The sequence below is a fragment of the Anser anser genome, assembly GCF_964211835.1.
Source record: "Anser anser genome assembly, chromosome: 2".
In the NCBI taxonomy this organism is placed as follows: domain Eukaryota; kingdom Metazoa; phylum Chordata; class Aves; order Anseriformes; family Anatidae; genus Anser; species Anser anser.
This window is the reverse complement of record NC_139721.1, coordinates 64752636-64766237: the sequence shown is the minus strand read 5'-3', so window position 1 is coordinate 64766237 and position 13602 is coordinate 64752636. Positions and strand designations below refer to the sequence as shown.

At 38.1% G+C, this 13602-nt stretch overlaps 1 protein-coding gene across 7 annotated transcripts in view; it reads right to left on the bottom strand.

The window, feature by feature from the left end:
• The window catches only part of LOC310895394 (dynein axonemal heavy chain 5-like), a 154055-nt gene that overhangs the window by 73517 nt on the left and 66936 nt on the right, over positions 1 to 13602 (bottom strand). For all 7 annotated transcript variants that reach the window (XM_083826723.1, XM_083826725.1, XM_083826726.1 and 4 more), the window contains 6 exons: positions 10075 to 10292; positions 8827 to 9138; positions 4381 to 4470; positions 4044 to 4280; positions 3335 to 3502; positions 418 to 624 (listed from right to left, as the gene is read on the bottom strand). In XM_083826723.1, the coding sequence (XP_083682849.1) occupies positions 418 to 624; positions 3335 to 3502; positions 4044 to 4280; positions 4381 to 4470; positions 8827 to 9138; positions 10075 to 10292 (1232 nt within the window). The remainder of the gene's footprint in view (positions 1 to 417; positions 625 to 3334; positions 3503 to 4043; positions 4281 to 4380; positions 4471 to 8826; positions 9139 to 10074; positions 10293 to 13602) is intronic.

The following is a 13602-nucleotide window of genomic DNA, read 5'->3' as shown; positions in this document are numbered from 1 at the left end:
GATGTCAACTGTGGCATTAGATTTCACCTAATAATAACTGTACTTTAAAGCACAGAGTGGACAGAAGGAAAGAATCTCTGTTGGTGTCCTGGATTTGCATGCTTCCTTTCCCAGACTGGTTCCGAGTGCAGAGAGTTTGTAAATTCTGCAGACTCCGCATGTAACCAAAACAAAAGACTTAAAATCTACAATGCTTGCATCAAATGGCTTGATGCTGACCGTAATCTTTGGCGCTCACAGCTTACCACTCACAATAAACCTGGCTTGGGGAAATTACTTTTAGTAGCCATACTTGATCCAGTCCATGTTACAATAACTTTTGCTAAACTTTCTCATTTTTGTAACCCACAGGTCAACACTTCCAACAGCAATAATGGTAAGACCACCAATTCCCAAATGTCAATATCTTCCTTTTACCTGATCACCCCATTCATTAATCACAGGCATGTTGATGTCATCAATAAAGACAGTCATTTTCTTCCCTGCTGGAGGACCATAAGTGGTACCCATTCTTTTATCTACGTAACTTTCTATGCTCCTTTGGAACATATTTGGCAGAGTTGCAGAAGAAAAGTTCAGACGCTTGGTCAAGTGAACATCAGGATCATACTTGCTCGTGTAATCCTGTAAGATAAACCAATTTTAAGTAAAATGAACTGGTGACTCCAGATGAATTCAACTGACAGGAGACACAGATGTCCAGCTGCCCTGCAAAAATCAGACATCTACAGAATCTCAGTCTTGCTGTTAACTTTATAATGCCAAACAGCAGTTTATTTAAAATAAATATACTGTCTCCCACATGATACTCAATCTCTCAGTTAATGTTTTGTATAAAGTTTCTAAGCATTAAAATTCATAAGCTTTTAACAGACTTACTAAGTGTTACAACAAATAGACATACGACAACTCAGGATGCAAATAAATTTTGCATTAGTAAATGTTGTTGGTTTTTTTTTTCTAAACTCAATCTATTAGTGGTGATCTGTTACAGCAGTCTTCAAGGAACAAGTGAAAAAAATCCTTTTTCAAATTTGCACTATTTCCATACCTTACATCTAAAGCAATGCAAGGGAACAGTAGTGTAAAATGAAACCCAGCTACTATTTATCTTCTCTTAATGAAGACAGGAATCCTTGGGTTTTATGAATGCATACAATTTCCACTGCCATTGCTTATGCCCTAAAACAACAGAGTTCCATTTTTCATATTTAATGTGCTTTTATAATGGAACAAAAAAGAAAAAGAAAAAAAAGTAACCCTGGAGTGACACCAAGACATACATATAAAGCAAAGGAAATGTTTTGTTTAGCAAGAATCCTGGGACATAAAATAGTATTAAAAATTCCAGATTTCCAACATTATTCCTTTTAAAGATTCCATTCTTCCACCGTGATGACAAAGTTTAATATAATTAAAGTTCTTATCTTTATAACAGAGCTGACTAGAAATGCTTGGTACATCAAAAAAATAAGCCCTTATCATTGCTGATTTAGCGGCCAAGGTCAACGCACCACAACCATGAATACAAAACCACTGAAAACACACATTTGTGTTTTATTAATTACAGCATTTCAGAGTCTTCACGTGGTAACGGTAATATACCCCAGAACAAAAATGAGAAGTATCTTTGAAAAATAAGAGTTTATTTAATGAGATTATTTCAGTTAGTTTGCTATCAGATTCTAGATGCAATTTTCAACTCTATAGCTTCGAGTTAAATTCAGGTGTTTTTTCGGCAATTCAAGAATTAAAAATACAGAGAGTGTCTTAAAAAAAAAAGCTTTCTGGTTTAAGTTCTTTATTTTAATATATACTGATGCCTTACTCAGCCCTTCAGATTACTACCTGAAGTGATCTACAATAAAACCTTTTTAGTTTTTCATGAAAGCAGATGCCTATACCTGGAAATTTCTTCTCCACAAGGTATAGTAAAGTACAAGTCTACAGAAGGTGACAGCAGAAAGGGAACAGTTGTAGAGGCAGTTAACTTGCAGTCTTAACCTTAAACATGATCAAATATCCACCAGCACTTTTTGACACTATGCTCCCCTGTGTAAGGAACATACTCTCCTCCATAGAATAGACGTGGGGTAAGCAACTCCCAAGAATTAGCTCCAATTATTTTTAGGGACAGGAATGGCAGCTGAAGGCTCGAGGTTGCCAGTATCTGGCCAAAATCCAGTATGTAGAATATCGAGACCACCATCCAGACCCCGCCTCTTCACTCTGCTAAAATAGTTCTCCAGCTGGTGCCAGGAACAGAAGCTGACATTACACCGGCATCCATGTTGGCATCAACAGCTGAACTGAAAAAGTCGTATTAATGGCTACTGGCATTGGTACAACTCACTTTATGTCAGGACTCAGAAAGCACATCCTTGGGGGGCACAAAATGGATCTAGATTTTAAGAAAGCCAAAGGTCACTTTAGGTCAATGTCTTTCAAATATTTTCAATTTCCAGATCTCTACAGATCCTGCAATAGAGGTACAGATGCCTGCATGGTAGATTCAGCTGTCCTAACAGAAGATCAGCTTTGCGTAGCTATCTTTCATTGATCAAAGAGTATACATATTCCCCTGAAAGTCACAAAAACCATGCTGAAAACTATTAACCTTAGATTTTTAAAATAAGGGATGTCAGGTTTGGTATGAAATTTGGGTTTGCTCATCTTTTTATCGGCTCCTCTGTAGCAAGTTATTAGTTTTCATGTGTGTCACAAGATTAACTGGCACCATTTAGCAATATGGAAAATATGTTAATTTAATAGCGATCTTATTATTTTCTTTCACAGAAAGAACAATGTCTTTTTCAGTGAAGGAACTAAAAGAGCAGATAATAAACACTAAATTTACCCTCTGAAAAATTACCCAGAGTAAAGAGGGAAGTTCTTTATTTCTCTCCAGTTTGGTCTGTGAAGAATGTCTATGCAACAAGGATGTACAAAAGATCCACTCACATGTGCCACCACTGAAGAAGCACAAGGAAATTAAAAAATCCTCCAAGAATCAGTATTTCCTTAGCAAATTCTCCAGTTTGACTTCTCCAAAAGAAAAGAAAGCAGATGAAAGAGCATTTATCACATAATCTTGCAACCACGGTTAGCAAAGTTTAAAAGAACTCTCTCTCTATACTAAAGTATAGATACTTATGGTTTTTTGCTTGTAGGCCATGTGAGTATTGCCAGAAGGACTCTGTAAGAATGCTATTACGTAACAGAAAGACAAATCACGTTACTCTTTCACTTCCATTTAACCATTTGTGCCAACGTCGATTATTTTTACTGTAGTGTTATCATACAAAGATATTATATGTTTTTCCATTCCACCTACCTTAATCATAACTGTTTTTGCTGTTCCCTGTTCTCCAATCAGCAAAACAGCTTTTCCTTGCTTCATGATAGTGTGCATTAGAAAGTCTGTTCGGACACTGTCTACATTTGGAACTAGAATGGAAGTATATTCTAGTACTGAATCTTTAGGATAAATATATTCAGGGACCTGTGTAAGAAAGATATAAAAAAGTCTGAGGTTTTCTACATGACCTCACAGGCACTTTGCATCAGAACACAAAAGCAAATGCACTGTACATTAACAAAACATTTCTTCCTGAAAGCCAAGCATCCATTTATAACCAGGCAGTACCTTGCCAAGCTTTTCTAAAAAGGTGTTAGATTAATGGGATATTTTCACTTTACTGTTCTCCAACACATGAAGATACATGAAGATAGCCTTTCCTTGCTAGGAGATCTTAAATACTAGGGTTACAGACAGCAGACAATGCTAAGGTAACTCTTCTGTTTCACCTCCAAAGCTATTTCAAATGTATGTTCCCATTCTCTGAAAAAAAGATATTTATGGAGAAAAGAAAGAAAAAGGGAAAAAAAAAAACTTTCACAAAGGAAACTTTTGAACATTTGGTAGGGCTGATCTTCTTAACTGAATTACAGAGGGCTTTAAATGATAAAATAATATGCCTCTTACCAAATGCATCTTTCTTTTATACTCATCCAGAAAGCTTAGTATGTCCCAACATACTAACCTTCTTTGACCAGTGCTCCCACTGGCCACATGAATTAATTCCATATTCAAACATGGTTTCTTCTCCACTCACAGCTGGAAGTTCCTTCACTGCAGAATGCTTCCGTAGGAACAGCTCCATTTTCAGCCTGTCATCCAGTTCCAAAAGTGCTCCAACAGACCACATTACAGCAAAAATGAACAAGCGAGCAATATGTTCCTCATTGAGCTGTTTCTCATCTCGGTCTGACAATAAACCCTTCAAACAGATGCAACATGTGACTACTGCCTTGCTAGAACAACATCCCAGCACAACTAACAGAAAGAATAACAGATAGAAAAAGTGATGTCTTATCTACCTGTAGAAGGTCAATAGCTTGTTTGATGTACATGCATTCTAAAATTGGCATTTTTGGTGTCAGAGCAGAGAAAACAAAATTGATTGTATCCTGAAAAGGAAAAACATCTGTTAAGGAATCTGTTTCCTTGTTTCAGTGGTATAATTTATTCTTAGACATAAACAATTTCTTAATTTCAACTATGTTCTCAGCTCTCTTAACAATAAATTTTTCCCCGTTACGACTATTCAGACAGACCACAGAATTTTGCTAACAATAATGTATATTTTTTTTAAAGTTGATATACCACAGTCAGCAGAATTATTTGTATAAGCTACATACAGCAATTTTCTAAAGAGCAATTTGAAGGCTGCTTTTCAGCTACATCAAGGATCTGCCATTTGTGCTCTCCACTGGAGATTTTAATCTACCATTGCCATTTTTGTAGTGGGAAGATAAAAGCACTCAAACTGCTGTAATGATGCGTATATAATGCATGACCTCACCACTATAAATTTCTATCTGATCTGTTCTGACTGCACCATAATGTACCTCTATCCCTCCTGAAACTAGCTCTCTCAGTTTTATGTAGAACCGTGACAGGATCCAAAGGGAATTTTACAATTGATGTAAGCGTAACCCAGACTTTTCTCAGATTATTCCATAGAGATTGCTACCATGTCTGTCTTTGTCAAATATTCTGTAACATCTTTAGCAAAGTTGCAAATTGATGTAAAGTCCACTCTGAGATTTGCAGCACAGAACTATTCTAAAATACCAGTTACTATCTACATGCAAACAGTGTGGAAGATTCAGTTCTAAAGACCTTTAAAACTTGGACCTAAATCTCTCCAAGATTCAGCTTCTTCATCTGTAAAATAGACTAGATATCTCAGAGGGTACTACAAATTGTTAAATAATTGGTCTGAGATGCTCAGAATAAAGATATTTCATAAGTCAAAGTATTCTGTCCTTTCAAGAGCTCAATTTTCACCAGAAACAATTTTACGCTACCTACAATTCCAATGAGGTTTGTGTAATTCTTGTTCTTTGAGCTTATGCATTAAAAAAAAAAGCCTCTGGTCCATATATGCTAATACTTCATTACCAATATTTTTAAAACAATACACTACAGATAGAAGGATGCAAGTTCTAAAGAGCAATTAGCATGAATTAACTACTTATTGGAGTATTTTGTTTGGATGGGGTACTAGAAAAATGAGTTGGGCCATGGCCAATAAGCAAAAACTGTGATGAATCTGGATAAGGAACTGCAAAATGAAATATGTGAAAATGGTATCCCACCAATACTCCCACCATTGCTGTGGAACTCACTGGTCTGTAGAATGCTCTTTAGGGCAAGAAGTTGGTAACATTCTCTAAAGGTTTAGACAAGCACAAGCACAATTAAATTATGCCAAGTTATTAATATTTGTAACAGTCATTTAAGCATCAGTGTTTAAATATTAAAGCTAGGCAACTCTTTGGATTATGTTTTCAACTCTATGCTCCAGAGGTAATGGCAGCCTTCACCCAAATTAAATTAGGGTGAGATCTAATATGGAGGGAAAAAATATGTCCCATCTGTCTACCCTGCTGTTTTTAGGATTTCTCTGAAGTGTCCAGAATAGGTCACTAAAGGATCCAGAACATCAGATTGAAAAAAGTAAGTGTGATCTAATTAAAAGATTACTGGATTTTTTTTTTTTCATTTGCAAAGTACACAGGCGTGTTGAAACTCATGTTCCTAACATAACATACAACACTTATTTGAGCTTCACACTTTGCAGACAAACTAAATAACACCACTCAGGTAATTATTTTAATTCAATTCTTTGAAACTATCTTGGATAATTATTTTCATCAGCTAAGCATTTTTATTGCTTACAGGTAGCAGCACCATTCACAGATTAAAAAAGAAAAAAAAAAGAAAAAAAAAAAAGGCAGTATAGCTTTTAAGTATAAAAGAGTAGAGACTTTGGAAGTTTACTTAAAATCACCCTATGATTTTATGATTGAAATTATTTCCAAGCATGAAATGTTACCGAGAAGAAAGAACTGAGAAAGGGAGGGTAAAAGTCCAAACCTACAATAACCATTTTAAAAAAATCCCATGAAAACAGAAAGAACTCAAAGATAAACGTGACTTAAAATATGGTTTGGGTTTTTCTTCTGTTTTGTTATATGTGTTGTTTTGTTTTTTTTTAATTTATCTCCGTCTTTTGGACTAACTCCTGTCTTTTATATAAAAACTGATGACTTGTAATAGTATTTACACTGCACATGGAAAGAATAAATAAATTATTTCCACTGATTCATGAGTATTATTCTCTGCCACTTTCTTCTACATTATTGCTACTTGCTGTACCTTCATTACTGATGATTTCGTCCAATATATAGACTTTCAGTGACAAATGCTATTTTTATTACCATAAATAATCAATGTTTCTTTTAAGCAAATTGGAATTACTGTAGCAAGTGTCTTACTTCTGTTTTAGTTCAATTTTGATTGTCTTCAGAAGACCCGTTTAGGTATACTTAAAGTCTAATTCTCCTTAGTTACTGTATTTCCATCTATAACCTAATCTTCATTTGCTTCTAAAATATCAGATATTTGGAAGCTGCTTATATCTGTGCTTTTCTTAATACCAGCATTAAATTCACCAAGCCCTGTATTTGGGCTTTGACTACCATTGCTGATGCATCTCATTTCACAATTTTTGTTTTAGAATTTACTTATCCTTTTTTTATTTTATGTGGGGGGAAATATTAACTGTAAAAAGAGCCATCTCAATACAAAAGTGGCATTACCCTCATCTGTAAAATCAGTTATCACTTCTGTTATTTGAGCAGCAAAGATAGCTCATTAGAAGTGAAAGAAAGCTGACAGCATGACAGCTTTCATTTACATTTCGATAGTTCCAAATGCAGCCTTCAGCACAGAACTAACTTCATATTTCACTGTATTTTCATCTCTCAATCTAATAAAATACATATTTTCCTGGACTTTATTGCTATTGCTTCAGGCTTGGGTATTTTAAAAGTTGTTATTATGTTTTCAGAGCAACTTGTAGCAAAAAACATGAATAGAATTGTGGCAAAGAAGCAGTAAATTGACCCACATACACATTACTTTGGAAGCGTATTCATTATCAGAATTGATTCTCTTGCTGCTGCAGTAAATACTATGTCATATCATTATGTTATCGAGGTAGAACAGAATAAATAGCTTGTTAAACATTGGTTTTAAAGTAAATGGGCACTAAACTGAAACGTATCTGTAAGAAGACATTTGTCAACATTCTAGGCATTCCAAAGTTATATTAATCATTGTTTTTTTCATAATGTATAAAAATAAACTTTCTGAAAATGTCGCTCAAAGTTCATTACAAACTAGATTTATAAAATCCAACAAAGATGAAAAATATTACAGGAGAAGTCCAAGATATATCCAACACAAATTACACAGGAATATCAGAGAAGAGAGTGAATGGGAACGGAAGGTATAAAAACAAGCTGTATTTGATCCAGAAAAGTTAAGTGAGGAAATCAGAAGAGGATTACAAAGCTGAAAGATTAAAAAGCAGTAATTATTTCCATAAAAATTTCCAAAGAAAAATTAAGAATTTCAACATAACTGGAAAAAAAATTACTACTGAGATTTATGCTTTTTGAGTATCACTGTCCAAAATATTAATGAAAACTTTTTGAAGATTCATATGCTAAGGCCAAATGGAGGGAAAGAACATTCTGAATTCTCCCTATGGATCTACTAATTCAACATAATTCAGTAAGAAAATGTTTCAGAGAGATGCCATCTCAATATCTCCTTTGGAAGAGATGCATGGGCTACTGTAGTAGGCCTTCTGATTTTGTGTTGAACTTCTGATTTTATATTGAACACTTGTATTGAACTTCAGAACACTATGAAGCATGGAACTGGTCTCAGTTTATTTGAACTAAAGCACGTTTTTTAAAAATAAATAATGGACCAAATGCATTCCTGATACAACTGAAATTAAGAAAGATTCCACCAGAGTGAATGTAGCTTAATTTCTTTCTGAATTTACGTTTTTACATTCAAAACAAACAAACAATTTTATTCACTCCCTTTATGTATCCTAACAAGGATCAAAATTAACAATTACATCTATAGAGAATATTTCTGTTTTGACAACCTGCACTATAAAATAATCATGGATATAACAATTCACTGCCAACTATCCTATGCAGACCAAAAAAAGCATCCAAATTATTCATCTGATACAGTTTCACTCATTCATCTATGTTATAGATCCTTTCCTCCCTCTCTCTCTCTCTCTTTTTTTTTTTTAAATCCCTCATTCCTATTTTATTATATAAGCAAACACAAGTAAATAATTGAAACAGTATTTAGGAAGAAACAACACTTCATTAAATAGAGAGTAAGGAATGCATTTTTTTTTCTGAAATGACTGAATTAAGTACCTGAAATACAGTATTAAAGCAATTCCAAAGAACGTCAGAGTATGTAGCAGGCAATGTTTGCAGCCAAGCTGTTAAAATAGGCTTCCAGTCTAACACTGAAGAACTCATGAAGACCATCCCATTACGAGAAACTGTTGCAGGTGAAGCATTGTCAATGTTGTGAGGTTCAAAAATAATTTTGCAACTGGGGGACATCGGAATACGATCTCCATTGGCCAAAGTCAGGGTCTTATTATCATCCAGAACAGAGTTCAGATTTTCAATCCATATTGCATCAACAGGCCCATCTAAAACTATCCAAATATGCTCACCCTAAAAAGAAAAGAACAAAAAGGACACACACACGCGCAAATTTTTGTACATTGACAAAAAAAAAAAAAAACAAACACATTTAATCTCAGATTAAATCTCAGAATCTTGGATGTAAATACTGAATCATAATTTGGTGCTGATTGGCATGGCAGGAGCTGCAGTTCTTTGTAATTTCCTCAGTGATTTTAACCTTTCTTTTTTTTAATCTTGTGCCACACCAAAAAACGATATTAAGGAATAGTGACAAAAGATAAGTTTGGACTGTTCTAAGCATAAAGCTCTCCCTTTCTTCTACAAAAAGTATATCAGCCAACCCATCACCCATCAAAGTGGATGAAAACATTTCCTTTTAAATAAAGTCACAGACTTAAAGGAAGCACACAGTCCTTGTGGGATATTACCCAAGCTCCTCACGGAAGGCTTCCTATTTTCTAGGTAAGAACTGAATGAACATGAAACTTCAGAAGATTTGAGTGCAGTTATTACTCAGTGAAAAATCACCTGAAGGTTTGATAAGCAAATTGGGAAATATCTATATTGATTTCTTACCAGAGCCTCTTCCATTCTCATATTAGTGAAATAGAGTGGCAATGACATAAAACCAGACAGATTACTTTTTCTGTCCTCTTGTCAAAACATGAGAAGTCCTTGCTTTTGCATTTGAACGGTAGGACTACCTGCTTACAGAAGGAAGAAAAATTCTTTTCCAATTTATTTCTGGAACCCCTAGTGTTTGGCAAGCCTTGTGCTCTCAGGCATATACACACAATTTTGACTTTTGGGTACAGAGAGCTATTCAGACCGAGTGCAAAACTAACACTGCATTTTCCCATTTGATTTTATAACTATACTCTTTCACATAAACGACAGATAATGAGACCTTATAGAAACAGTATTAAATGTCCTTATTAACTATCATGATAGAATATCCATTACCTTCTTTGCTTTTAAAGTTTTTCTCCATAATGTAGAGAAAATGCCATCTGTCCAGTCATTTGTAGCAACATCAAGGGTACCAAACATCTGGGAAGCTGTGATTGCCTTTGGGTTCATTCTCATCTCTTTATGAGGTGCACCACAATCTGTCATTGCTTTCATCAAAATATTAATGCATTTTGTCTTTCCTGCACCAGTTGGACCTAGAGTCATCATACCTTAAAACAATATAAACATGGTTTAAAATGAAATCTCATGCTACCCTTTAATGACCCTTTGCATCAGTGATCCCCCTTTTTTTTAAATCAAAAGCCAATACAAAAAAGATGTTTCTCACTCCACTTACTCTGTGTTGACTGAAATGGAATTTAAATATTATTAAAATGCCTCTAAAAATGCCTGCCCTATTATGGCAGGCAAGCCTATGTGGGTCTGTATCCTCCCTCAGGCAGTTCTGTTCCTTTTTCTAATTGGAAAACACAACTGACTTTTGATGTTCACATAGTTATATTGACACGACTGGTGGTAAACAAAAACAGTAATTTCTAAATGTGTTTAATGAGAAAGAGTAGTTCCCTATGATATACAAAACTAAGCAGATCTTTCTGAAGCAAATGAAACAAAAATATGCACCTGCATCCGTGCTGACATTTTAATACATTTTTTTAACATAAAAAAGTCAGCAGTAACTACACTTTTAATTTCATCAGTGTATACACATATTGCCTGAGGAAAATAAGCCACATCTTCAACAACAAATTGAGTCTACAGTTGATAATCTTTAGCTGTATTTTCTAAATAAACTATTCAAGAGGCAAGGGGCTGTACAAAAGCAGATGGAACTTTCACAGAATCACAGAATCACAGAATCGTCTAGGTTGGAAGAGACCTCCAAGATCATCTAGTCCAACCTCTGCCCTAACACTAACAAGTCCTCCACTAAACCATATCACTAAGGGCTACATCTAAACGTCTTTTAAAGACCTCCAGGGATGGCGACTCAACCACCTACCCGGGCAGCCCATTCCAATGCCTAACAACCCTTTCAGTAAAGAAGTTCTTCCTAACATCCAACCTAAACCTCCCCTGGCGCAACTTTAGCCCATTCCCCCTCATCCTGTCACCAGGCACGTGGGAGAATAGACCAACCCCTACCTCTCTACAGCCTCCTTTAAGGTACCTATAGAGAGTGATGAGGTCTCCCCTGAGCCTCCTCTTCTCGAGGTTAAACAACCCCAGCTCCCTCAGCCGCTCTTCGTAAGACTTGTTCTCCAGACCCCTCACCAGCTTCGCTGCCCTTCTCTGGACTCTCTCGAGCACCTCCATGTCCTTCTTGTAGCGAGGGGCCCAAAACTGAACACAGTACTCGAGCTGCAGCCTCACCAGAGCCGAGTACAGGGGGACAATCACCTCCTTAGACCTGCTGGCCACACTGCTTCTTATGCAAGCCAGGATGCTGTTGGCCTTCTTGGCCACCTGAGCACACTGCTGGCTCATATTCAGCTGCCTATCGACCAATACTCCCAGGTCCTTCTCCGCCAGGCAGCTTTCCAGCCACTCATCTCCCAGCCTGTAGCTCTGCTTGGGGTTGTTGCGCCCCAGATGCAGGACCTGGCACTTGGCCTTGTTGAACTTCATGCAGTTGACCTCAGCCCATCGCTCCAGCCTATCCAGATCCTCCTGCAGAGCCTTCCTTCCCTCGAGCAGATCGACACACGCACTTAGCATGGTGTCATCTGCAAACTTACTGAGGGTGCACTCGATCCCCTCATCCAGGTCATCGATAAAGACATTAAAGAGGACCGGCCCCAGCACTGAGCCCTGGGGGACTCCACTAGTAACCGGCCTCCAACTGGATTTGGCTCCATTCACCACAACTCTTTGGGCCCGGCCATCCAGCCAGTTTTTAACCCAACAAAGCATATGCCAGTCCAAGCCACGAGCAGCCAGTTTCTTGAGGAGAATGTTGTGGGAAACGGTGTCAAAAGCCTTACTGAAGTCAAGGTAGATCACATCCACAGCCTTCCCCTCATCCACCAAGTGTGTCACTTGGTCATAGAAGGAGATCAGGTTCGTCAAGCAGGACCTACCTTTCATAAACCCATGCTGACTGGGCCTGATCGCCTGGTTGCCCTGCAAGTGCCGCGTGATGACACTCAAGATAATCTGCTCCATGAGCTTCCCTGACACTGAGGTCAAACTAACAGGCCTATAGTTCCCCGGGTCTACCCTCCGGCCCCTCTTGTAGATGGGTGTCACATTTGCTAGCCGCCAGTCGACTGGGACCTCTCCTGATAGCCAGGACTGCCGATAAATAATGGAAAGCGGCTTGGCCAGCTCCTCCACCAGTTCGCTCAGTACCCTCGGGTGGATCCCATCCGGCCCCATCGACTTGCGTACATCCAAGTGTCATAGCAGGTCGCCAACCATTTCCTCATGGATAGCGAGGGCCACATCCTGCTCCCCATCGCCTTCCACCAGCTCAGGGTACCAGGTATCCAGAGAACAACCGGTCTTGCCGCTAAAGACTGAGGCAAAGAAAGCATTGAGCACCTCAGCCTTTTCCTCATCTTTCGTAACTAAGTTTCCCCCCGCATCCAGTAAAGGATGGAGATTCTCCTTAGTCCTCCTTTTTGCGTTGATATATTTGTAAAAACGTTTTTTGTTATCTTTAACGGCAGTAGCCAGATTGAGCTCCAGATGAGCTTTGGCCTTTCTAATTTTGTCCCTGCACAGCCTCGCAACATCCTTATAGTCCTCCTGAGTAGCCTGCCCTCTTTTCCAAAGATTATAAACCCTCCTTTTTCTCCTAAGCTCGAGCCACAACTCTCTGCTCAGCCAGGCCGGTCTAGTTCCGCGTCGGCTCGTCTTTGGGCACGTGGGGACAGACCGCTCCTGAGCCGTTAAGATTTCCTTCTTCAGGAGTGCCCAGCCTTCCTGGACTCCTTTGCCCTTCAGAACCTCCTCCCAAGGGACTCTGCCAACCAGTGTCCTGAACAGCTCAAAGTCAGCCCTCCGGAAGTCCAAGACAGAGGTTTTACTGGTCCCCTTCCTGACTTTGCCAAGAATAGAGAACTGAACCATTTCGTGGTCACTCTGACCGAGACAGCTCTTGACCACCACATCTCCCACCAGTCCATCACTGTTTGTGAACAGAAGGTCTAGCGGGGCACCTCCCCTGGTAGGCTCTCTAACCAGCTGCATCAGGAAGCTATCTTCCACGCTCTCCAGAAACCTCCTTGACTGCTTTCTCTGGGCTGTGTTGTGCTTCCAGGATATGTCTGGGAAGTTGAAGTCCCCCACGAGAACAAGCGCTGACGATTTCGTGGCTTCTGCCAGCTGCCTGTAGAAAGTCATGGAGGGGAGCTAGATAACAACTCCTGTTAACCCTAGTGGCAACTGGACAACACAGTCCTTATTTGGCTTTGGAAACCACTTCAACAGAATTATGGAACAAACAATCAAAACCTAAGCTATAAACCTAATTTGATACAATGCAGACTGCCTGGTGTTTTCTCTAAAGTGAGC